General features: G+C 41.7%; 1 protein-coding gene across 2 annotated transcripts in view; it reads left to right on the top strand.

The window, feature by feature from the left end:
- The first annotated feature begins 11,705 nt into the window (after positions 1-11,705).
- The window catches only part of LOC311490281 (uncharacterized protein), a 59,123-nt gene continuing 44,279 nt past the window's right edge, over positions 11,706-26,549 (top strand). The window contains exons 1-10 of one of the 2 annotated variants that reach the window (XM_084547689.1): positions 11,706-12,283; positions 14,129-14,329; positions 14,427-14,543; positions 16,867-17,067; positions 17,165-17,281; positions 20,015-20,221; positions 20,319-20,435; positions 22,760-22,966; positions 23,064-23,180; positions 25,530-25,793. In XM_084547689.1, the coding sequence (XP_084403815.1) occupies positions 12,117-12,283; positions 14,129-14,329; positions 14,427-14,543; positions 16,867-17,067; positions 17,165-17,281; positions 20,015-20,221; positions 20,319-20,435; positions 22,760-22,966; positions 23,064-23,180; positions 25,530-25,793 (1,715 nt within the window). In that variant the 5' untranslated portion in view covers positions 11,706-12,116. The remainder of the gene's footprint in view (positions 12,284-14,128; positions 14,330-14,426; positions 14,544-16,866; positions 17,068-17,164; positions 17,282-20,014; positions 20,222-20,318; positions 20,436-22,759; positions 22,967-23,063; positions 23,181-25,529; positions 25,794-26,549) is intronic. The other variant, XM_084547690.1, reaches the window with a different exon arrangement.

Raw genomic sequence — 26,549 nt, 5'->3', positions numbered from 1 at the left:
GTTCAATGATTGACTTAGTGACAGAATATTGTTGTCAACCCAATGCTGGAGAAAATGGATTTGTTTTTATTCAATATATATCTGTTACTCCAAATAAAAACACGATGAGGCGTAAAACTGTGTTTGTAAATCAGACACCATGCCAGCATGTTCCCTCGAAACTGCGTGCTTACACAATCGCGCACTGCTCGCACATTCTCCACGCACAAGAAAATATATGCAGCGCATAAAATAAAATCCAACATGAACTGTAAATAAATAAATCATTTGTTTATGTGCCATTTTGCAGTGTAACTCAGTGAGTCAGTGGCGGTTCTACATTGAATTACGCCCCGGGCGAGACCACCTCCAAGCAATTACTGTTGTATAAGCATTGAAAGCATCAGAGTAAAAAGGTTAACAAACGTAGAGCAACAATTAACATGGGTTTGACTTTGCTCAGTGTTAAAGAAAACAAAGTGATTTAAAGTCTACATCTATGTTTTATTAAATAGAAGAAAAGATGGTTGACAGGTGATGACAGGTGATCACTTCTCATTTTACAGCTTCCTGGACAAAACATTTCTACAGTTTCTACTCGCTCTGACTGAGAAAATGAAACTTGCAGACGTTTAGTCTTTGAATAAACAACCAGTCATCTTTAACATTTTCATTTTTATCTTTAATAATTCATCTAGACATCAAACACACTTCACTCAAAGCTGGAGACGACGCCACAAACTGTTAGAAAATGTGCATTTCTTCTTTAAGGTATGTAAATACCTCGCTTTCTTTGCTCGCTTTGAGGCACATAACAACACCCATGCACAGAAGACTCCACCCCCATCTGACGACCAGCTGATGACACTGTACTCAGCAAGTGTGAGAAGATCCCTTCACAGGATTGATGCACGCAAAGCTTCAGGTCCAGACAACATACCTGGTCGTGTACTGAGAGACTGTGCAGAGGAACTCACAGATGTCTTCACAGACATTTTCAACATCTCACTGAGTCAGGCTGTTGTCCCCACGTGCTTCAAAGCCACCACCATCATCCCGGTCCCGAAGAAGTCGTCACCCTCCTGCTTCATGACTACCGTCCAGTTGCACTCACTCCCATTCTCATGAAGTGCTTCGAACGGCTGGTCATGCATCACGTCAAGTCAATTCTCCCCCCCACCCTGGACCCCTTCCAGTTCACATATCGGTCCAACCGCTCAACCGATGATGCCATCTCCACTACCCTCCACTCAGCTCTTACACATCTGGACACTAAGGACTCCTACGTCAGAATGCTGTTCACTGACTTCAGTTCAGCATTCAATACAATCATCCCCCAACAGCTCATACAAAAACTGGAACAACTGGGGCTCAGTACCTCGCTGTGCAACTGGATGCTGGACTTCCTGACTGGAAGACCTCAAGCAGTGCGGGTTGGCACCAACACATCCAGCACCATCACCCTGAACACAGGGGCCCCCCAGGGATGTGTGCTGAGCCCCCTCCTCTTCACTTTACTGACTCATGACTGCACACCGATGGATAGCTCCAACCTATTCATAAAGTTTGCAGACGACACGACTGTGGTGGGTCCCATCAGCAACAGAGATGAGACCAACTACAGGAACGAGGTTAGCCGCCTGGCTATGTGGTGCGGAGACAACAATCTCTCCCTGAATGTGGAAAAGACAAAGGAGATTGTTGTGGACTTCAGGAGAGCGCACACTCAGGATGCTTCTCTGACCATCAATGGTGCTGCTGTGGAGAGGATGAGCAGCACCAAGTTCCTGGGTGTGCACGTCACTGAGGACCTCTCCTGGGCGACCAAGACCGCATCACTCACAAAGAAGGCTCAACAGCGCCTCTACTTTCTGCGTAAACAGAGGCACCTACAGAGGCACCATCGAGACCATCCTGACCAGCTGCATCACTGCGTGGTACGGCGCCTGCACCGCGTCCTGCCGCAAGACCCTCCACCGCATAGTGAGAACAGCTGAGAAGATAATCGGTGTCTCTCTCCCTTCCCCCCAGGACATTTACGACACCCGTCTCACCCGCAAAGCCCTCTGCATTGCAGGTGATCCCACCCACCCGTCACACAACTTCCTCAGTCTGCTGCCATCAGGGAGGAGACTGCGGAGTCTTCAGGCCAGGACCAGCAGACTCAAAGACAGCTTCATCCACCAGGCTGTCAGGAAGCTCAATTCCTTACCTGCTCTGCCCCCTCTCCCCGTTCTGCTCCCCGCTCTCACACACACACACACTAACCTGGGACTCTGATCCCCCCACCACCACCACCCCACGGACTTATACTTCATCTGAGAGACCAATATTGTATATACTGTATTATATATATCATACCCTTTGCACCTGCCCAACTCAGGGGTCGCACCAGCCACTTTATTGTAGCTCATTCTATTTTTATTGTAGCTCATTCCATTCTATTTTTATTTTTATTTTATTCTAGTTTTAGGTATGTATGCGTGTAGTATATATGTGTATATGGGTGTGTATATGAATGTATATATAGATACATAGATATATATCTTATATTTTTACATTTCATATTTGTACATTTTATGTTTAAGTTGCTGCACCGTAGGAACTTTGAGGAAAGAAATTTCAATCCTGTGCATGTGTTGCACATGTCAGAATTGACAATAAAGCTGACTTTGACTTTGACTTTTGAAATGACAGTTAGATTCTTTGCTGCCACCTAGCGGCCAACTTTAGCGTCAGCCAGGAAGTCAGATGATGAGGAAAACCTGAAGCCTGGAATCAATGCAGTTCTTAACACCTGGGCACGTGTGTCCATCACTACTGTTCCTGGAGACTCCTGGCTGGCGTTACTTTGTGCAGCAGTGTCTCCTTTGTTTGGGCTATCTCCAGGTTTATTCTGATGGAAGTTTAGATGGGATTCTGTTTTGTTCTGTATATTATTGACGATCGCTGTGTTTAGCAATGTTAATCTTATGCTTGGTTTGTTGGGTTGGCTAGGAAGCAGACGTGTCTATGAAGGTAATATCACTGGTGCAACTGTAATTGATCTCCCTTGGTGTAGAAAGAGGTATGCAGTAGTGATGGAGGAACTGAAGCTTTCTGAACCACTGAATCAATCTGAAGCAAGTGTTTGGAAGCGTTTGATCAAATGAAATGTGGCGACATCTGCTGGATAAAATGATACATAGCATTCACATGAAACAAAGGGCAAAGGGTCGTCAGACAGAAAGACACTGTTGTGTTTGTTTAACAATAAAGGATCTACAGTATGTGCATCTGGAAATGCTTGATTGTTTTTCTTTTATAGAAAATAATAATATACTTGTATGAGTTTGCCATCATATAATACTGTATGTTTAGATATATGCTTTTATAAGATTGATAGAAATACAAAAATTTATTTACAAAATAAAAAAGTGAAAAGCTTGTGCATCTAGGGACTGTGATGACAGTAGTTGTACAAAATGCTTGTGAAACTGGGAAGAGGATTTAAAAACCAGATCATTTGAGCTGAGCTAGGCTTTAGTCTGTTCCTCTTCTTGGTTATCACCTCTCCAGCTTTGGAGAAGACCCTTTCACACGGCACACAAGTTGCAGGGATATGAAAATCTTCTTTGTCAAGCTTGTAAAGATTTGGATAAACTGCCGCCCTAGAGTGCCAGTATTTTAAAGGCTCTTCTCCTCTGGAGAGGTAGGACTCAGACAAATACCACTGAACCTCCACTGATGCTTCTGCCGTAGCATTTTGGACTCTGAGTTGCACCTGCAAGAAATCAGAACAGAAGAAGGTGAAATCCATTGTATGTGTTTTTGTCTCAAAGAAGGTTTTTCTACAGACTAATGCAACCAAGCAACTCAGCAGTCCAGAAGTTCCCACAGGTTGTCAGGGTCAGCCTCTTGTGTTGAGGGACCAGGGACGTCCTCTGTTGTGGACTGTAAAACAAATGGAAATCCATCCAGTTGTTTGATAGAGCATATATACAAGCAATGATCAACTAAAGAGAAAGCTATTAGCTGTGATGTTGAGGGTGTGACATGTTCTGATCTCCTCAGTCCTGCACATTCTGCTGTGACTCTGGTAACTGCCTCCTGTGCATTGGTCTGGTTGACAAATGTTATTGTTTTGAACCTTGGCTCAACAACAGTTGCCGTTGACAGGACCTGAATTTTTTCCACACTGCACCTTGCCAATAAAAAGTGCAGCAGATTTAGTGTCAGTAGCTGTGAGCATGGATGGAGTAGGGATGTGGACTTGATAGGAATGATGGGTATGAGCTTGGATGCTGACACCTTCTTCTCTACTGAAAGCTCAGTAGTAGCCAGAGACAGCGGCCCCAGAACCTCAAGGCATTCAGCCACAGCCTCGTAGTCCACACAGCTGAGTGGCACCACATCTGTTGTTAGTGATGCAAGTGCTGCTCCCACTGGCTCACGCTGCTCATGTAGACGTTGGAACATGAGGAAAGTGGAATTCCACCTGGTTTCAACCTCTTCAATCAGCTGATGAGCTGCTTTTTCAAGTTGTTCCTGAACCTCTGTCAGTTTCTCCTTGGCCCTTGTGCTGGTTTTGAAGAAACAAACAACTTTTCTGGCTCACGTACAGATCTCTGCTAGTTCTGCTGTTTCCTCCAAATTTAAACTGTGCCCAGAACAAGGTATGTTGTGTAGTCTAAGAAGCCTAGCACTAGCCTCCATATTTGCCTCATTGTCAGTGAGCAGACAGTGGATCTTGTTTTTAAGGCTCCATTCGTCAGTTCAGAGTTCTTTGGCATTCTTTAGGTTTTCAGCTGTGTGGGACTGAGGGACTTTAGTGACACCTGTCAGAACACATGACACTTTCACTTCCTCATTTCTATAATGACAGGTGACCCAGAGGAAGGCGTCCATATTTCCAGATGTCCACATGTCTGCTGTCCAGCTGACTGCCACAGTCTTCTCCAGCTCTGCTCTAGCTTTCTCCTTGGCTTCTTTCTACTTTGTCTCCACCATGGCTCTCAATTCAATTCAATTTTTCAATTCAATTTTATTTATATAGCGTCAATAACAATACAAATCGTCTCAAGACGCTTTACAAAAACCCGGCCTGAAACCCCCAGAGCAAGCCTGAAGGCAACGGTGGCAAGGAAAAACTCCCTTTTAACAGGAAGAAACCTCGAGCAGAACCCAGCTCATATGGAGGGACCCATCTGCCTAAGGCCAGCCGGGTACAGACAGAAGACAGAGAGAAGAGAACAGCAAGATAAACATACATCAGTCATAGATACACATATCTGACTAAAGTGTACATGTGGAATGCTTGTCTTGTGGGCAGGACATATGTTGGCTCAAGCTTGTTAACAAAGGCTTTAAAGCCTTTATCCTCAAGCACAGAAAATGGCTGGCAGTCCTGCACCATCATGTCTACCAAGGCCTCATCCAGTTCAGCTTGTCGCCCTTTAGGGCAGAAAATGGAAATAGTTATTGACACAGAACTTTTTTCAAATGTATTATTGTTGTTTTGTATATTTTCCATTTTAATCTTGCTCTGTCTTTTTAATACATATACATGCTAGTTGCCATAGGCCAACCATGTCCAGTTCCTCCAGGAGCAGCAGGAGCAGCAGGAGCAGCAGGATTGGGTGTAGTCTCAGGGTGTCTTGAGTGCAGGTGCCTCAGCATTGAAGAGGTGTTGTTATTAAAGGCCAGCTCTGGATCACAGATCAGACACTTGACCTTTGTTGGGGTAATAATGTCAAAGTGCTCCCACACATAAGATCTGCTTCTTTTAGGGGCCTCTCCTCCATTCTCCCTATCTCTCCTTTCCTCACTGTCAAACACTCAGACTATCACACAAACACTTAAGGCTCTCACACTGGCTTTACACTCACACTTTCACAACTGACTAATGAACTAACTAAATCAATATGTATACAGGTATGTAAATCAATGTATAGTGTGTGAATGCCTATGTGCCAAGTTCATCTAATGTTCTACTAAAACCTTAAACTTCACTCTCTCTGGTTCTAAATCAATGAAACTACGTAACGTATGAAAAACTCTCCTCCTCTCAAAAACCCACAACCATCTGAGGGACTGTGTCCATTTCTAATCATTGTGAGTTTGACAATCCCGCCCTGCATTCAAACCTGGAGTGACACGTGGCTGATGACGGCCGATACGCGTGTGACGTGATGAAGCTTCATTTGGGGAGTCACGTGATGTTTGGACTGATGAAGCCAGGCATCCAAACATCTGGTGGTGATACTTGTGCTTTGAAAGCTCCACACTGTGTCGAGCGTCTGCTTGGAGCATAACATCTCTAGTACGTAGTGCTTATTCCCTCGTGTATGATGATGAAATGTTTGGTTGAATTTTAACAATCACCTCTCCTATAGTTAAATGGATGGAAATTAATAAATGTGTTTTATATCAACTAGTTGAAGTATGATGATTGGACAGAAAAGATTTGACTGAAATCAAATGGGAGTTTGTTCAAAGGTTTTGTTTGTAGTTTTGGTTCAACTTGCTTGTACATGAACTCATTGTTTTTTCCTTTCTTGTATTTCTTATTTCTAGTTTTCATGGTGCTGGATAATAAAAGCCATTTAAGCACCAGTACGTGACTCTCCGCCTCATTCAGTGATTCCAAGGGACAGCTACAGAGAAAACCACCACGTCTGAACCATCTCACATCATCAACGGAGACCAGCAGCCGAGTCTACATCTTCCGCCATGATGACCAAGTAAAAGACAGTGTCTAATCTCTGGAGGTACAACACAGGCAGTGAAACACTGGACTGGAATAATAAAGAAAGGACAAACACACTACATGACACCTGGAGTTCAATCTCCTAAATGAACAAGTCTTAAAGGTTTAAGAGCTGGAATGTCTGATGAATGTGATCCCCACCAACTTGAAGCTGATAAACAATGTTCATCTTTAATGCTCCTTCAGGAAGTCATGTAGGGGGTGTGAGGAAGAAATGGACTGAATGCCACACTCTCTCTCTGCCCAGGCATACTCCATGATGCTTCACTCTACACCTTGTTCTACGAAGCTATGTCCATTGTTAATAGTCAATCTGCTGCTTTTTAAAGCTGACTGAAGTCATCAACCTCTCTGAATCTCTTACCTTCCTCCTCAGCGACCTGAGAGGCTCCGTTCTCTGGAGGATTGGAGAAAAGATCAGACTTTTACCGTCACAGTCTGAGCTCATAAAACAATTCTACAAAGTTCAGAGCTGCAGGGTTTTTGTGTCCTTCACCGTTTTCAACATTTCTGCATCAGAATGACTCAAAACATTCTGAAAGTCGACAAAGAGAACACAATCAAAGACAAGAAACAGAAATATTAGACTTGTTTGTTCAGTAAAATGAGCCAATATTACATATCATGTCCTCCTTGTTTCCAGTCTCTGCTGTGACCTCCTTGTCACTAAATGTTTCTGGTAACTGCTGATCAGTGGTCTACAGCAGCTTGGAGGAATTTTAGCCCATTCCTCAGAACAGAACCACTTCAGTTCTGAGATGTTGGTGGGTTTCCTCACATCAACTGCTTGCTTCAGGTCCAACAACAACATTTCTATTGGATTAAGGTCAGGACTTTGACTTGGCCGTTCCTAAACATTTATCTTGTTCTTCTTTAACCGTTCTTTTGTAGAACCACTTGTGTTCTTGGTTCTCGTTGTCTTGCTGCATGACCCAGTTTCTCTTCACATTCAGCTCATGGACAGATGTCCTGACATTTTCTTTTAGAGTTCACTGGTAGAATTCAGAATTCATTGGTCCATCAATGATGACAAGCCGTCCTGGTCCAGATGCAGCAGAACAGGTCCAAACCAGGACATTAGCACCCCCATGTTGGATGGAGGGATGAGGTTCTGATGCTGGAATGATGCAGTGTTGTTTCATTTCATTTAAACCAAACTATTCTACTTTGGTCTCATCTGTCCACTAAACATTGCCCCAATAGTCTTGTGTCTTGTCCACATGATTTTTAGAAATGTTCTTCTTGGAGAGCAGTGTCTTTGTCCATCACACCATGGTTGTTCAGTGGATTCATCAACATTAACATCAGCCAATGAGAGAGAGGCCTTCAGCTGCTTAGAAGTTCCCCTGGGTTCCTTTGGGACCTCTCAGACTATTATGGAGTGATCTTTGTTGGTGGACCACTCCTGTGGAGGGGAACAGTCGTCTTATGTCCTTTTAGTTAGCACTAGCGTTAGTTGTTGTTAGCCTAGCTACAGTAGCCAGTCTGACTAGTTGAAAACAGAGAAGCTGATCCAACCACCCAGTTAGAACTTGTTAGAACTTGTGTTATTTCTTTAATGTTGAATGTAGTTTTTTAGTATTTAACATGAACACTCTTAAAAACAGTGAACTGTAGCAGGTACTCACGGTGTAGTTTATTCTTATTCACCATTCATACTTTCAGTAACAGTTTGCTGACATGGGGACAGAAGCTGTTTCCTGACGGGACAGTTATGATCAGCATCGTCCTCGGGGTATTTGGTTCCTGTGAACTATTTTGGAAAGTTGACTAATATGTGGTGAAAGTCGAGTCGACGTGGACTAGTCTCTGATGACATCACAGTAGAAAGTAATGCAATCTATGTTCTTGACCTGAATACATATCGTAGCGTCTCACACTAAAAAAGCTACGGAGGATTTTCTGAGAGTTTATTGAAGGTTGAACACGAGCTACTGTCGACTGTAGACCACGTCAACACCATAAACACCGTCACTCTGACTCTCTACAACCACAGCAACAATGTCAACTAATAGAACACAACAGAACTGAACATAAACACATGAGCTTATCAATACTCTTCTCTACAGATATGTATAGCCTGTATAAAAACAGGCAGCACCTCAGCACCATCAGTAGCATTTAATAGTACTCCACAGCGTGTTGTTAGATGGGATAGTGTAGCAGCTAAAGGTCTAATAACTTTATCAAATAGTTGATGTGCAGCCTCCTTCTCTCTGTTACCACAGGACGTTTGGTCAAGTTGTTAGCTGACTGCTGTCCAGAGGATTTGGACCATTCCTCTGCTAGCGTTAGCCTTAGCATGTCTTTTTTGCAGTAGTACTTTAGTTGTATTTCAGGACTGACATGTCGAGGTAGTATGGGCTTCATCTTTAGTGAAGTATTTCCACACACTTGATGAACCAATGATCCACTGGGCTCCTCAACTGTCTTCTAGGAGGCGTCCATGTTGTTATTGTCACATGATCAGTGACTCGTCCACATGATGCTTAAAGAGTCATGATACAGCAGTAAAGTCCACTAGTCAGTACAACCCCTAATGTGGACTAGAAGACGTTTCCTTCAAGTCTTCAACTCTAAATGACTGGTGGGAGTTTAGGGTTTCTCTTTTGGTGGGAGAGGTCCCAGGTTCAAATCCAGGACCAGCCCGTCTTTTGGAGCAGTAGTGACTGGAAAAGCAGCTTTGGCAGGTTCTTCACCGTACAGGTTTCTCCTAAAAATAGTAAGACACATAAACACACACACGAAACAGGAAACAGGAAACGTTTGTGTTGACTCCTCCTCTCAGGCTCTTTCCTGGTTTCAGTTTAGTTCCTCTTTCACCAGGATCGTGTCGCAGATATTTTTCTCTCTGTGTCAAATACCATCTGAAGGTAATGAAGCAGTTTTGAATGTTTTCTTGGTTAACATCAGATGTCAGCAGCTCAGCTCCAACAGAAGCAGCAGAAATCTGCAGCTCCATAAATTCACGTCAATCTGAGTCAGAGCTGAAAGTCCAGAGTCTGGAGGAGGACTAGTATGAAACTGATCCGCCATTTCTAGTCTCTGCGTGATCAGCGCCAGACCTGCTTCCTAAATATGATTTCAACTTATTTGATTATTTCCATCCATGACACAGTCTTTGATTTGAAATCTGTCTCTAGAAGTTTGATCTGCTTTTCTAACGGGAAGCGCTGAAAGTAAGTACTTTTACTCCAGTTCAACATAGAGACGCTTTCTACATGATATACACATTTCTATCTAGAATATAGAATAGTTTAAAACATGGAATGGACATGAAATATGTTGTGTTCATATGTAAATCTATGTCTGATATCTAGAGTTTTCTATATAGAAGGTAAATCTATTAAAGACTCAAGTGGTGTTTCTTGTCACCTCCTCAGTATATGAATGAAAACATATTAGTGTGAGATTGTGTTTCTCCTGGTCCCACTGTGCTACATACAGTGGGGAAAATAAGTATTTGATACACCGCAGATTTTGCAAGTTTCCCCCCTTATAAAGAATGGAGAGGTCTGTAATTTTCATCATAGGTACACTTCAACTGTGAGAGACAGAATCTAAAATAAAAATCCAGAAAATCACATTGTATGATTTTTAAATAATTAATTTACATTATATTGTATGAAATAAGTATTTGATACACTAGAAAAACAGAACTTAATATTTAGTACAGATCCAATTACAGAGATCAAACGTTTCCTATAGTTCTTGACCAGGTTTGTGCACACTGCAGCAGGGATTTTGGCCCACTCCTCCATACAGATCTCCTCCAGATCTTTCAGTTTTTGAGGCTGTAGCTGGGCAACACAGAGTTTCATCTCCCTCCAAAGATTTTCTATTGGGTTTAAGTCTAGATACTGACTAGGCCACTCCAGGACCTTGAAATGCTTCTTACGGAGCCACTCCTTAGTTGCCATGGCTGTGTGTTTCAGGTCATTGTCATGCTGGAAGGCCCAGCCACGACCCATCTTCAATGCTCTTACTGAGAGAAGGAGGTTGTTGCCCAAAATCTCGCAATACATGGCCCCATCCATCCTCTCCTCCATACGGTGCACTCGTCCTGGTCCTTTTGCAGAAAACTACCCCCAAAGCATTATGTTTCTACCCCCATGCTTCACAGTTGGGATGGTGTTGATGGGATTGTACTCATCCTTCTTTTTCCTCCAAACATAGCGAGTGGAGTTTATACCAAAAAGTTAACTTTTGGTCTCATCTGACCACATGACCTTCTCCCATACCTCCTATGGATCATCCAGATGGCCATTGGCAAACTTCAGATGGGCCTGGACATGTGCTGGCTTGAGCAGGAGGACCTTGCATGTGCTGCAGGATTTTAATCCATGGCAGCGTAGTGTGTTACCAATGGTAACCATTGAGACTGTGGTCCCAGCTCTCTTCAGGTCATAGACCAGGTCCTCCTTTGTAGTTCTGGGCTGATCCCTCACCTTTCTCATGATCATTGACACTCCACGAGGCGAGATCTTGCATGGAGCCCCAGTCCGAGGGAGACTGACAGTCATCTTGAGTCCCTTCCATTTTCTAATAATTGCACCAACAGTTGTTGCCTTCTCACCAAGCTGCTTGCCTATTGTCCTGTAGCCTATCCCAGCCATGTGCAGGTCTACAATTTTGTCTCTGGTGTCCTTAGAAGCTCTATGGTCTGGGCCATGGTGGAGCAGTTGGAGTGTGATCGATTGTGTGTGTGGACAGGTGTCTTTTATACAGATAATGCGTTCAAACTGGTGCAATTAATACAGGTAACGAGTGGAGGATAGGAGGGCTTCTTAAAGACAAACTAACAGGTCTGTGAGAGCCAGAATCCATGCTGGTTGTTAGGGGATCAAATACTTATTTCATGTAATAAAATACAAATTAATTATTTAAAAATCATACAATGTGATTTTCTGGATTTTTATTTTAGACTCTGTCTCTCACAGTTGAAGTGTACCTATGATGAAAATTACCGACCTCTCCATTCTTTATAAGGGGGGAAACTTGCAAAATCGGCGGTGTATCAAATACTTATTTTCCCCACTGTATCTGCTGACAAGACACCACAACATGTTACAAGACAGAATACAAAAGGAATAAATGAACAGAAGGTTTACTAGTATATGAAGAATGTGTCTAAAAATATATACAAGATATTTAATGTCTGTATAAAATATAGAAAGTCTATGAACTGGAAGATAGGATAAAATATATACGTTGATCATGATGGACCTGAGTTTGTTGAAAGTCTCAGTGTCAGTGAACGCATCATGTGTGTCCTCCATGGCTCCATCTAGTGGACGGATAGTAGAAGTACAGCAGCTGATGAATAAGAGCCAATCAGTGGAGGATCAGCTGATCTGTTTACAACATGAATGATTAGTGTTTCAGCAGCATGGACCAGAGAGAGGACAGACTGGAGGGACCTGAACCTGGACCTGGACCTGGATCTGAATCTGAATCTGGATCTGGATCTGGATCCAGTGGTGTGTCCATTAAGAGCGACCAGTCAATGGACAGTTTTGAACATTTTGAAGAAGAACATGATTTTCATTCAGAGAGGTAAAGTGTCAGTAAATCTGTCTTACATAAGGAGCTGATGGTCTTACTTTCATCTCTCTTCCTCTTTGGGTTAAAGCAGCACTAAAGAAGTTTTCCTCTTCTGTCCCCCTACTGGTTGGAAGTGTAATTGTCCATTACTTCCGTCGTAAATAAGTTAGCCTACTGCATCCTACTGTCGCAGGCACGTTATTTGTTTATGCAGAACCGGCTTTGGAAACAATCAACGATTTGAAGGATGTCCAGTGACAAGGTAGAGATGTTGCATGATTTTACGAAAGTATGATGTATTGCAACATTAGAATAAAGTAAAACAAAATAATGACATTGCTTGCTATTTTTATTTCTGTGTGAAACTGTAAATTTGAAACGGCAGATTAGCAATAGCCAGATAGGTTTACATAAGGATGAAAAATAAAGAAACGTATTGCCTAACAGTTTAGCATGTAATAGCCATTTGCATTGTCTGTGAAAATCTTGTGAATGTTGTTGAAAAAAGTTTCAGAGACCGTTGTGAACTAAGAATCAACAATTTTGGAAACGATCAAACATTTGGGGTTATTTTGGCAGTTATTGTCTTTGCTTGCAGTGATAGTTACAGCGATATTTAGCTTAGCGATAGTTACATACAATAGCGAACGCCTTAGCTAACATGAGCCATAGCGATAGTTACATATATATTAGCACAATAGCTAACGCCTTAGCTAACATGAGCCATAGCGATAGTTACATATATATTAGCACAATAGCTAACGCCTTAGCTAACATGAGCCATAGCGATAGTTACATATATATTAGCACAATAGCTAACGCCTTAGCTAAGATGAGCCATAGCGATAGTTACATATATATTAGCACAATAGCTAACGCCTTAGCTAAGATGAGCCATAGCGATAGTTACATATATATTAGCACAATAGCTAACGCCTTAGCTAACATGAGCCATAGCGATAGTTACATATATATTAGCACAATAGCTAACGCCTTAGCTAACATGAGCCATAGCGATAGTTACATATATATTAGCACAATAGCTAACGCCTTAGCTAAGATGAGCCATAGCGATAGTTACATATATATTAGCACAATAGCTAACGCCTTAGCTAAGATGAGCCATAGCGATAGTTACATATATATTAGCACAATAGCTAACGCCTTAGCTAAGATGAGCCGATAAAATAATTGACAATGTATTGAACACCGATGCACACTGTTTGAGTCCAGCAGCAGCAAAGCCAAGTCACCATCCGTCTTGCATTTTGTTGCCTCCTTCAGCTCTCGCCAACGATATGAGCCGGTCCGATATTCACTCTCGTTTTAGCTCTTTCTTTATCATGCTCTCGTTTTCTTTTCTTCGCCTCATCGGACACTACACTCCTCCTTTCTTTGCAGGCTCTGTCATGAAGCTGGTATCTTCCACACACCTGCTGAGTGTTCTCTCACTGATATGATTCACTCTCTCACTGATTTGAGCCTCAACCTACCGGCTTTTGTAGCCGCGTTGCCGTAAAGCAGGTCAAATTTGTAGTTTTTTTAGAACTACAAAAACGCTACCCGACGAAGCAAAGTTACATAGTGCGGTTACAGCCAATAGAGGGCCGCAAAGCGAATACAGAATTGGCTTTCACCCGGTTTTGAGGTGATAAATCACTGAAACTATTTTTGAAACATTATTTTAAGGTACTAAAAACTCTTTAGTGTTGCTTTAAAGCCGGTTCATCACTCTTGCGTCACTGAGTTTATACAACACGTTTGTTTCATCCTTTTACTTCTGACGTCTCTGCTTTGAATTTATTCTCATCAGTTTTTATCCAACATGCACATTTATATGTGGTGGTTTGGTTTCAGGATCCAGCAGCAGAGACCAGACTCTTCTGGACCTAGATCTGGACCTCGATCACGATCTGGATCTGGACCTGGACCTGGACCTGAACCTGGACCTAGACCTAGACGAAGTTCTAGACCTGGACCTGGACCTGGAGCCAGCAGTATGTCCTTCAAGAGCGACATGTCCAAGGAAATTAATACTGATTTTAAACAGAGTCAAAGGTAAGTTGTTAATATTTCATCAGAATTAAAGGATTTTAATCAAAGAGAATTTTCCTGAATAATTGATCTAATTTAATCAGTGATGTTTTTCTATCAGGACCCGTCAGAGACCAGAGTCTGATCACCATGAACCCAGCTGTGTGTCCTTGAAGAGCGACCGGTCTAAGGACATTATTCTAAATTTTAAAGGAGGACGTGGTTCTGGTCCAGAGAGGTAAAGTGTCAGTAAATCTGTCTGACTTGAGGAGCTGATGGTTCTACTTTCATTCATTCAGATTCAGATTCAGAAAACTTTATTTGTCCTCAGGGGACAATTTAAGACACAAGTGAGCAGCATGACGTGGAAGAACAAGACACTTTTAAGGAAGAAGAAACAAAAACTAGAACAATAGAAATGATCTCCAGATAACTATGCATTAAATCAGTGGTTCTCAACTGGTCTGGCTTCAGGACCCACCATCAGCCCTTAATGACAAGCTGTGACCCAAATCAAAGACAATGTTCAACTTCTCAAATGTATTGAATGAACAGATTCTGTAGTTTGAACCTGAGATAGTAGAATAGAATATGACAGGATGAAAACACAATAAAACAAATGTAATGACAAACCACAATGACCAGAGAGGGAACTATTCCCTTTTACACTCAATGAGCAGCATTTTCATTCAAACCAAAACTCTTCACTTCAGTAACTTCAGTCTTTTTTAGCTGAGTACCCACTGATTGAATATATAGCAATGTCCTATTAAAACTATTCAGTCACTTCTTCAAGTATTAATCATAAGGCTGACATGACAATCAGAACATTTCAGTAACAGCAGTCATCTTCTGAAGTACTCAACAGGTTCATCTTTGGTGTTTTGTTTCCAAATGCTGCTTCAGTTTTGAGGCTTCCTGCTTTCAGGTGCCAACACCTCGCTGCACTAAACACACTGAGGTGTTTGTCCTCCTTTGTCCTCAATATAAGACAATCCATATCTCATATAATCTGCGTCATACCTGCGTTTAGCCATGCTAAATTAGCATATGGAAACAGACTTTGTGGATCTTCTTCAACAGAGCTCCAGGCGTCACGTGATGTTTTTTTGTTGACACCTCCATATTGGCAGGAAAACTCTGAGTTAAAATGAATGGAGCCAGAGCTGATTTCAGGCCGTCAGAGTTTACTGAGCACTTTAAACAGATAGAAACTGACCAGTACAAGATAAACTCCACAGATTAGATATCACAGACCCTTATCATGTCCCAGGTGTGCTTTCTTCTAGCATTGAAACAGGAACAATGTTCCTGACCTGTAGTATCCAGATATATAGAACTACCTCTACCTACCATTAACTTTCCTTGGTCCTACTCCAGAGTCACTGAAAGCAAACATTGAAGAATTTATCTGAGGAGTTCATGACAGTAACGTAACTACAATAACAAGTAACTGTTTCATTTCTTTCTCACTGTGAGTAGTTTTAGCGCTGAATTATTGTAGCACCCTATAATATCAGGTACAGAATCCAGTGTTCTCCAAGTGTAATTTATTACATTTTCAGGATATTTTTATTTTTTTTTTCAAAATGATTAACAGCCCTTTGTAATCCACGTTATAAACATCAGCCTAACTTGCCTTTATGAAAAGAAATCTGTTGGACATGGTGTAAAAAAAAACATGCTAAATAAACAAGACATTACACTTGGAGAACGCTGGATTCTGTACCTGATAGAAAGTGATCACTACACAAGACAAACCCGTTTCTTGAGGGATCCCACTGCTCCATTTTCTCCTTCCTGCTTCTTGAGCGTTTTATTGCAGTAATCCACATCTGACGTCTTGAGGGATCTTTGGGAATCCTATAAAACGATTTCCCCTTTGCTTCTCCCTGACTATTCTGGCATCCTGGGACACAACAGCTGTCGACCATTTTTGGATGGAACTGGTACAAGGACAAGTTAGTTAGTTGCTGCAGTTGTCAGCTGAATAGTAATTAGAAAAGCGCACTTTCCTGCCAATATGGTGGTGTTGTGATTGCTGGTGCAGGGTGACGGTGTACTTGCACCCAACTCATTAGCACTCAAATGCTGAGTGGAGGACGTGTGAGGGGTCTTTATGTTTCCTGCTAAGATGAGTGTCTGTTGGTCGTGTATGTGTGATAGAGTTCTGACAGACAGGCCAATGATCTTAGAGCAAACCCAGACAGTGCTCTGCAGTCGGTTTCTGTTCTGGAGGCTGATGGAGTGGAACCAGCAGGTTATGGAGAAAGTGACCATGCTCTCAATGAAACTGGAATAAAAAGTCTGTAGAATGTTTCTGCTCCAAAGGAGCTGAGTTTCTTAAGGAGGTATTGCCATTGCTGACACCCCCTGAGAGTCTCTTCTGGTGGTCTTTCATCTCTCTTCCTCTTTGGGTTAAAGCCGGTTCATCACTCTTGCGTCACTGAGTTTATACAACACGTTTGTTTCATCCTTTTACTTCTGACGTCTCTGCTTTGAATTTATTCTCATCAGTTTTTATCCAACATGCACATTTATATGTGGTGGTTTGGTTTCAGGATCCAGCAGCAGAGACCAGACTCTTCTGGACCTAGATCTGGACCTCAATCACGATCTGGATCTGGACCTGGACCTGGACCTGAACCTGGACCTAGACCTAGACGAAGTTCTAGACCTGGACCTGGACCTGGAGCCAGCAGTATGTCCTTCAAGAGCGACATGTCCAAGGAAATTAATACTGATTTTAAACAGAGTCAAAGGTAAGTTGTTAATATTTCATCAGAATTAAAGGATTTTAATCAAAGAGAATTTTCCTGAATAATTGATCTAATTTAATCAGTGATGTTTTTCTATCAGGACCCGTCAGAGACCAGAGTCTGATCACCATGAACCCAGCTGTGTGTCCTTGAAGAGCGACCGGTCTAAGGACATTATTCTAAATTTTAAAGGAGGACGTGGTTCTGGTCCAGAGAGGTAAAGTGTCAGTAAATCTGTCTGACTTGAGGAGCTGATGGTTCTACTTTCATTCATTCAGATTCAGATTCAGAAAACTTTATTTGTCCTCAGGGGACAATTTAAGACACAAGTGAGCAGCATGACGTGGAAGAACAAGACACTTTTAAGGAAGAAGAAACAAAAACTAGAACAATAGAAATGATCTCCAGATAACTATGCATTAAATCAGTGGTTCTCAACTGGTCTGGCTTCAGGACCCACCATCAGCCCTTAACGACAAGCTGTGACCCAAATCAAAGACAATGTTCAACTTCTCAAATGTATTGAATGAAAAGATTCTGTAGTTTGAACCTGAGATAGTAGAATAGAATATGACAGGATGAAAACACAATAAAACAAATGTAATGACAAACCACAATGACCAGAGAGGGAACTATTCTGGAGCCAGCAGTATGTCCTTCAAGAGCGACATGTCCAAGGAAATTAATACTGATTTTAAACAGATTTAAAACTTTATTTGTCCTCAGGGGACAATTTAAGACACAAGTGAGCAGCATGACGTGGAAGAACAAGACACTTTTAAGGAAGAAGAAACAAAAACTAGAACAATAGAAATGATCTCCAGATAACTATGCATTAAATCAGTGGTTCTCAACTGGTCTGGCTTCAGGACCCACCATCAGCCCTTAATGACAAGCTGTGACCCAAATCAAAGACAATGTTCAACTTCTCAAATGTATTGAATGAAAAGATTCTGTAGTTTGAACCTGAGATAGTAGAATAGAATATCACAGGATGAAAACACAATAAAACAAATGTAATGACAAACCACAATGACCAGAGAGGGAACTATTCCCTTTTACACTCAATGAGCAGCATTTTCATTCAAACCAAAACTCTTCACTTCAGTAACTTCAGTCTTTTTTAGCTGAGTACCCACTGATTGAATATATAACAATGTCCTATTAAAACTATTCAGTCACTTCTTCAAGTATTAATCATAAGGCTGACATGACAATCAGAACATTTCAGTAACAGCAGTCGTCTTCTGAAGTACTCAACAGGTTCATCTTTGGTGTTTTGTTTCCAAATGCTGCTTCAGTTTTGAGGCTTCCTGCTTTCAGGTGCCAACACCTCGCTGCACTAAACACACTGAGGTGTTTGTCCTCCTTTGTCCTCAATATAAGACAATCCATATCTCATATAATCTGCGTCGTACCTGCGTTTAGCCATGCTAAATCAGCATATGGAAACAAACTTTGTGGATCTTCTTCAACAGAGCTCCAGGCGTCACGTGATGTTTTTTTGTTGACACCTCCATATTGGCAGGAAAACTCTGAGTTAAAATGAATGGAGCCAGAGCTGATTTCAGGCCGTCAGAGTTTACTGAGCACTTTAAACAGATAGAAACTGACCAGTACAAGATAAACTCCACAGATTAGATATCACAGACCCTTATCATGTCCCAGGTGTGCTTTCTTCTAGCATTGAAACAGGAACAATGTTCCTGACCTGTAGTATCCAGATATATAGAACTACCTCTACCTACCATTAACTTTCCTTGGTCCTACTCCAGAGTCACTGAAAGCAAACATTGAAGAATTTATCTGAGGAGTTCATGACAGTAACGTAACTACAATAACAAGTAACTGTTTCATTTCTTTCTCATTGTGAGTAGTTTTAGTGCTGAATGATTGTAGCACCCTATAATATCAGGTACAGAATCCAGTGTTCTCCAAGTGTAATTTATTACATTATCAGGATTTCTTTTTTTTTTTTTTCAAAATGATTAACAGCCCTTTGTAATCCACGTTATAAACATCAGCCTAACTTGCCTTTATGAAAAGAAATCTGTTGGACATGGTGTAAAAAAAAACATGCTAAATAAACAAGACATTACACTTGGAGAACGCTGGATTCTGTACCTGATAGAAAGTGATCACTACACAAGACAAACCCGTTTCTTGAGGGATCCCACTGCTCCATTTTCTCCTTCCTGCTTCTTGAGCGTTTTATTGCAGTAATCCACATCTGACGTCTTGAGGGATCTTTGGGAATCCTATAAAACGATTTCCCCTTTGCTTCTCCCTGACTATTCTGGCATCCTGGGACACAACAGCTGTCGACCATTTTTGGATGGAACTGGTACAAGGACAAGTTAGTTAGTTGCTGCAGTTGTCAGCTGAATAGTAATTAGAAAAGCGCACTTTCCTGCCAATATGGTGGTGTTGTGATTGCTGGTGCAGGGTGACGGTGTACTTGCACCCAACTCATTAGCACTCAAATGCTGAGTGGAGGACGTGTGAGGGGTCTTTATGTTTCCTGCTAAGATGAGTGTCTGTTGGTCGTGTATGTGTGATAGAGTTCTGACAGACAGGCCAATGATCTTAGAGCAAACCCAGACAGTGCTCTGCAGTCGGTTTCTGTTCTGGAGGCTGATGGAGTGGAACCAGCAGGTTATGGAGAAAGTGACCATGCTCTCAATGAAACTGGAATAAAAAGTCTGTAGAATGTTTCTGCTCCAAAGGAGCTGAGTTTCTTAAGGAGGTATTGCCATTGCTGACACCCCCTGAGAGTCTCTTCTGGTGGTCTTTCATCTCTCTTCCTCTTTGGGTTAAAGCCGGTTCATCACTCTTGCGTCACTGAGTTTATACAACACGTTTGTTTCATCCTTTTACTTCTGACGTCTCTGCTTTGAATTTATTCTCATCAGTTTTTATCCAACATTCACATTTATCTGTGGTGGTTTAGTTTCAGGATCCAGGAGCAGAGACCAGACTCTTCTGGATCTGGATCTGGACCTCAATCACGATCTGGATCTGGACCTGGACCTGGACCTGGACCTAGACCTAGACCTAGACGAAGTTCTAGACCTGGACCTGGATCTGGAGCCAGCAGTATGTCCTTCAAGAGCGACATGTCCAAGGAAATTAATACTGATTTTAAACAGAGTCAAAGGTAAGTTGTTAATATTTCATCAGAATTAAAGGATTTTAATCAAAGAGAATTTTCCTGAATAATTGATCTAATTTAATCAGTGATGTTTTTCTATCAGGAACCGTCAGAGACCAGAGTCTGATCACCATGAACCCAGCTGTGTGTCCTTGAAGAGCGACCGGTCCAAGGACATTATTCTAAATTTTAAAGGAGGACGTGGCTCTGGTCCAGAGAGGTAAAGTGTCAGTAAATCTGTCTGACTTGAGGAGCTGATGGTTCTACTTTCATTCATTCAGATTCAGATTCAGATTCAGAAAACTTTATTTGTCCTCAGGGGACAATTTAAGACACAAGCGAGCAGCATGACGTGGAAGAACAAGACACTTTTAAGGAAGAAGGAACAAAAACTAGAACAATAGAAATGATATCCAGATAACTATGCATTAAATCAGTGGTTCTCAACTGGTCTGGCTTCAGGACCCACCATCAGCCCTTAATGACAAGCTGTGACCCAAATCAAAGACAATGTTCAACTTCTCAAATGTATTGAATGAACAGATTCTGTAGTTTGAACCTGAGATAGTAGAATAGAATATCACAGGATGAAAACACAATAAAACAAATGTAATGACAAACCACAATGACCAGAGAGGGAACTATTCCCTTTTACACTCAATGAGCAGCATTTTCATTCAAACCAAAACTCTTCACTTCAGTAACTTCAGTCTTTTTTAGCTGAGTACCCACTGATTGAATATATAGCAATGTCCTATTAAAACTATTCAGTTACTTCTTCAAGTATTAATCATAAGGCTGACATGACAATCAGAACATTTCAGTAACAGCAGTCATCTTCTGAAGTACTCAACAGGTTCATCTTTGGTGTTTTGTTTCCAAATGCTGCTTCAGTTTTGAGGCTTCCTGCTTTCAGGTGCCAACACCTCGCTGCACTAAACACACTGAGGTGTTTGTCCTCCTTTGTCCTCAATATAAGACAATCCATATCTCATATAATCTGCGTCATACCTGCGTTTAGCCATGCTAAATTAGCATATGGAAACAAACTTTGTGGATCTTCTTCAACAGAGCTCCAGGCGTCACGTGATGTTTTTTTGTTGACACCTCCATATTGGCAGGACAACTCTGAGTTAAAGTGAATGGAGCCAGAGCTGATTTCAGGCCGTCAGAGTTTACTGAGCACTTTAAGCAGATAGAAACTGACCAGTACAAGATAAACTCCACAGATTATATATCACAGACCCTTATCATGTCCCAGGTGTGCTTTCTTCTAGCATTGAAACAGGAACAATGTTCCTGACCTGTAGTATCCAGATATATAGAACTACCTCTACCTACCATTAACTTTCCTTGGTCCTACTCCAGAGTCACTGAAAGCAAACATTGAAGAATTTATCTGAGGAGGTTCATGACAGTAACGTAACTACAATAACAAGTAACTGTTTCATTTCTTTCTCATTGTGAGTAGTTTTAGTGCTGAATGATTGTAGCACCCTATAATATCAGGTACAGAATCCAGTGTTCTCCAAGTGTAATTTATTACATTTTCAGGATTTCTTTTTTTTTTTTTTCAAAATGATTAACAGCCCTTTGTAATCCACGTTATAAACATCAGCCTAACTTGCCTTTATGAAAAGAAATCTGTTGGACATGGTGTAAAAAAAAACATGCTAAATAAACAAGACATTACACTTGGAGAACGCTGGATTCTGTACCTGATAGAAAGTGATCACTACACAAGACAAACCCGTTTCTTGAGGGATCCCACTGCTCCATTTTCTCCTTCCTGCTTCTTGAGCGTTTTATTGCAGTAATCCACATCTGACGTCTTGAGGGATCTTTGGGAATCCTATAAAACGATTTCCCCTTTGCTTCTCCCTGACTATTCTGGCATCCTGGGACACAACAGCTGTCGACCATTTTTGGATGGAACTGGTACAAGGACAAGTTAGTTAGTTGCTGCAGTTGTCAGCTGAATAGTAATTAGAAAAGCGCACTTTCCTGCCAATATGGTGGTGTTGTGATTGCTGGTGCAGGGTGACGGTGTACTTGCACCCAACTCATTAGCACTCAAATGCTGAGTGGAGGACGTGTGAGGGGTCTTTATGTTTCCTGCTAAGATGAGTGTCTGTTGGTCGTGTATGTGTGATAGAGTTCTGACAGACAGGCCAATGATCTTAGAGCAAACCCAGACAGTGCTCTGCAGTCGGTTTCTGTTCTGGAGGCTGATGGAGTGGAACCAGCAGGTTATGGAGAAAGTGACCATGCTCTCAATGAAACTGGAATAAAAAGTCTGTAGAATGTTTCTGCTCCAAAGGAGCTGAGTTTCTTAAGGAGGTATTGCCATTGCTGACACCCCCTGAGAGTCTCTTCTGGTGGTCTTTCATCTCTCTTCCTCTTCGGGTTAAAGCCGGTTCATCACTCTTGCGTCACTGAGTTTATACAACACGTTTGTTTCATCCTTTTACTTCTGACGTCTCTGCTTTGAATTTATTCTCATCAGTTTTTATCCAACATTCACATTTATCTGTGGTGGTTTAGTTTCAGGATCCAGGAGCAGAGACCAGACTCTTCTGGATCTGGATCTGGACCTCAATCACGATCTGGATCTGGACCTGGACCTGGACCCGGACCTGGACCTAGACCTAGACGAAGTTCTAGACCTGGACCTGGATCTGGAGCCAGCAGTATGTCCTTCAAGAGCGACATGTCCAAGGAAATTAATACTGATTTTAAACAGAGTCAAAGGTAAGTTGTTAATATTTCATCAGAATTAAAGGATTTTAATCAAAGAGAATTTTCCTGAATAATTGATCTAATTTAATCAGTGATGTTTTTCTATCAGGAACCGTCAGAGACCAGAGTCTGATCACCATGAACCCAGCTGTGTGTCCTTGAAGAGCGACCGGTCCAAGGACATTATTCTAAATTTTAAAGGAGGACGTGGCTCTGGTCCAGAGAGGTAAAGTGTCAGTAAATCTGTCTGACTTGAGGAGCTGATGGTTCTACTTTCATTCATTCAGATTCAGATTCAGATTCAGAAAACTTTATTTGTCCTCAGGGGACAATTTAAGACACAAGCGAGCAGCATGACGTGGAAGAACAAGACACTTTTAAGGAAGAAGGAACAAAAACTAGAACAATAGAAATGATATCCAGATAACTATGCATTAAATCAGTGGTTCTCAACTGGTCTGGCTTCAGGACCCACCATCAGCCCTTAATGACAAGCTGTGACCCAAATCAAAGACAATGTTCAACTTCTCAAATGTATTGAATGAACAGATTCTGTAGTTTGAACCTGAGATAGTAGAATAGAATATCACAGGATGAAAACACAATAAAACAAATGTAATGACAAACCACAATGACCAGAGAGGGAACTATTCCCTTTTACACTCAATGAGCAGCATTTTCATTCAAACCAAAACTCTTCACTTCAGTAACTTCAGTCTTTTTTAGCTGAGTACCCACTGATTGAATATATAGCAATGTCCTATTAAAACTATTCAGTCACTTCTTCAAGTATTAATCATAAGGCTGACATGACAATCAGAACATTTCAGTAACAGCAGTCATCTTCTGAAGTACTCAACAGGTTCATCTTTGGTGTTTTGTTTCCAAATGCTGCTTCAGTTTTGAGGCTTCCTGCTTTCAGGTGCCAACACCTCGCTGCACTAAACACACTGAGGTGTTTGTCCTCCTTTGTCCTCAATATAAGACAATCCATATCTCATATAATCTGCGTCGTACCTGCGTTTAGCCATGCTAAATTAGCATATGGAAACAAACTTTGTGGATCTTCTTCAACAGAGCTCCAGGCGTCACGTGATGTTTTTTTGTTGACACCTCCATATTGGCAGGACAACTCTGAGTTAAAGTGAATGGAGCCAGAGCTGATTTCAGGCCGTCAGAGTTTACTGAGCACTTTAAGCAGATAGAAACTGACCAGTACAAGATAAACTCCACAGATTATATATCACAGACCCTTATCATGTCCCAGGTGTGCTTTCTTCTAGCATTGAAACAGGAACAATGTTCCTGACCTGTAGTATCCAGATATATAGAACTCCCTCTACCTACCATTAACTTTCCTTGGTCCTACTCCAGAGTCACTGAAAGCAAACATTGAAGAATTTATCTGAGGAGGTTCATGACAGTAACGTAACTACAATAACAAGTAACTGTTTCATTTCTTTCTCATTGTGAGTAGTTTTAGTGCTGAATGATTGTAGCACCCTATAATATCAGGTACAGAATCCAGTGTTCTCCAAGTGTAATTTATTACATTATCAGGATTTCTTTTTTTTTTTTTTCAAAATGATTAACAGCCCTTTGTAATCCACGTTATAAACATCAGCCTAACTTGCCTTTATGAAAAGAAATCTGTTGGACATGGTGTAAAAAAAAACATGCTAAATAAACAAGACATTACACTTGGAGAACGCTGGATTCTGTACCTGATAGAAAGTGATCACTACACAAGACAAACCCGTTTCTTGAGGGATCCCACTGCTCCATTTTCTCCTTCCTGCTTCTTGAGCGTTTTATTGCAGTAATCCACATCTGACGTCTTGAGGGATCTTTGGGAATCCTATAAAACGATTTCCCCTTTGCTTCTCCCTGACTATTCTGGCATCCTGGGACACAACAGCTGTCGACCATTTTTGGATGGAACTGGTACAAGGACAAGTTAGTTAGTTGCTGCAGTTGTCAACTGAATAGTAATTAGAAAAGCGTGCTTTCCTGCCAATATGGCGGTGTTGTGATTGCTGGTGCAGGGTGACGGTGGACTTGCACCCTGCACCGACCAGGATGCCAGAACAGCAACTCATTAGCACTCAAATGCTGAGTGGAGGACGTGTGAGGGGTCTTCATGTTTCCTGCTAAGATGAGTGTCTGTTGGTCGTGTATGTGTGATAGAGTTCTGACAGACAGGCCAATGATCTTAGAGCAAACCCAGACAGTGCTCTGCAGTCGGTTTCTGTTCTGGAGGCTGATGGAGTGGAACCAGCAGGTTATGGAGAAAGTGACCATGCTCTCAATGAAACTGGAATAAAAGTCTGTAGAATGTTTCTGCTCCAAAGGAGCTGAGTGTCTTAAGGAGGTATTGTCATTGCTGACACCACCTGAGAGTCTCTTCTGGTGGTCTTTCATCTCTCTTCCTCTTTGGGTTAAAGCTGGTTCATCACTCTTGCGTCACTGAGTTTATACAACACGTTTGTTTCATCCTTTTACTTCTGACGTCTCTGCTTTGAATTTATTCTCATCAGTTTTTATCCAACATTCACATTTATCTGTGGTGGTTTAGTTTCAGGATCCAGGAGCATAGACCAGACTCTTCTGGACCTGGATCTGGACCTGGATCACGATCTGGATCTGGATCTGGATCTGGTCCTGGACCTGGACCTAGACCTAGATCTAGACCTGGACCTAGACATAGACATAGACATAGACCTAGACCTAGACCTGAATCTGAATCTGAATCTGGAGCCAACTGTGTGTCCTTGAAGAGTGACCGGTCCAAAGGAATGATTTTTGATTTTAAAGGAGGACGTGGTTCTGCTCCAGAGAGGTAAAGTGTCAGTAAATCTGTCTGACTTGAGGAGCTGAGGATAAATAAACGTTGACTTGCTCATGTCTGTTTCATGTCTGCTGCTTAGATGTTGTAGATGTTTCCTCAGAAGATAAACAGATGTTGATCTAAAACAACACAGACACACTGGAAGAAGAAGATAGACAACATATAGATATACAGTAGAACAATCACTAACTTTATACAAGTCACATGGTTTGAGTAACTTGCTGAATTCTTGCTTATTTTACAAAGATCTTCTAAAATGGCCGACACAGTAAGTGTCAGGCCTTAGAGGAGGAGACAGATAAGAGACTGATCTTTGAAGCAGAGTAGTGTCTTCAGTCTTTAATCAGCTGTTCAGTCTGTTTCCATGGAGACAAGTCTTCATTGTGTTTGACTGTGGACCAGAGAGAGAGAAGATGAGATCTGTCTGAGGAGAAGAGGAGCTAAAGTAATGCTAAACTAACCAGAGTTCATATAGACACAGTCTGCACATTAGTATGAAACACTGAGGAAGAGAGTCAGCAGCTCCACGTCTGAGGCCTCGGCCTGCAGGTCTTCTTCATGGTAGAGACTCAGATGAAACTCATCAGCTGTAACGCTGCAGAGGAAGTGGAGCTGGAGAATAAAAACTCCTGGTTCATCTACGTTCTAGTCTTCATGGACACTCGTGACCTTTTGTTTATTCCTGGAAGAGTGAACATTGTTACGTCCAGAAACTAAACTGAGACAAAGACGTCTGGACTAGAAGAC

This window comes from Chelon labrosus (genome assembly GCF_963514085.1).
Source record: "Chelon labrosus genome assembly, chromosome: 1".
Classification (NCBI taxonomy): Eukaryota; Metazoa; Chordata; class Actinopteri; order Mugiliformes; family Mugilidae; genus Chelon; species Chelon labrosus.
The sequence above is the reverse complement of the archived record's forward strand: the minus strand, read 5'-3'. Positions and strand labels throughout refer to the sequence as shown.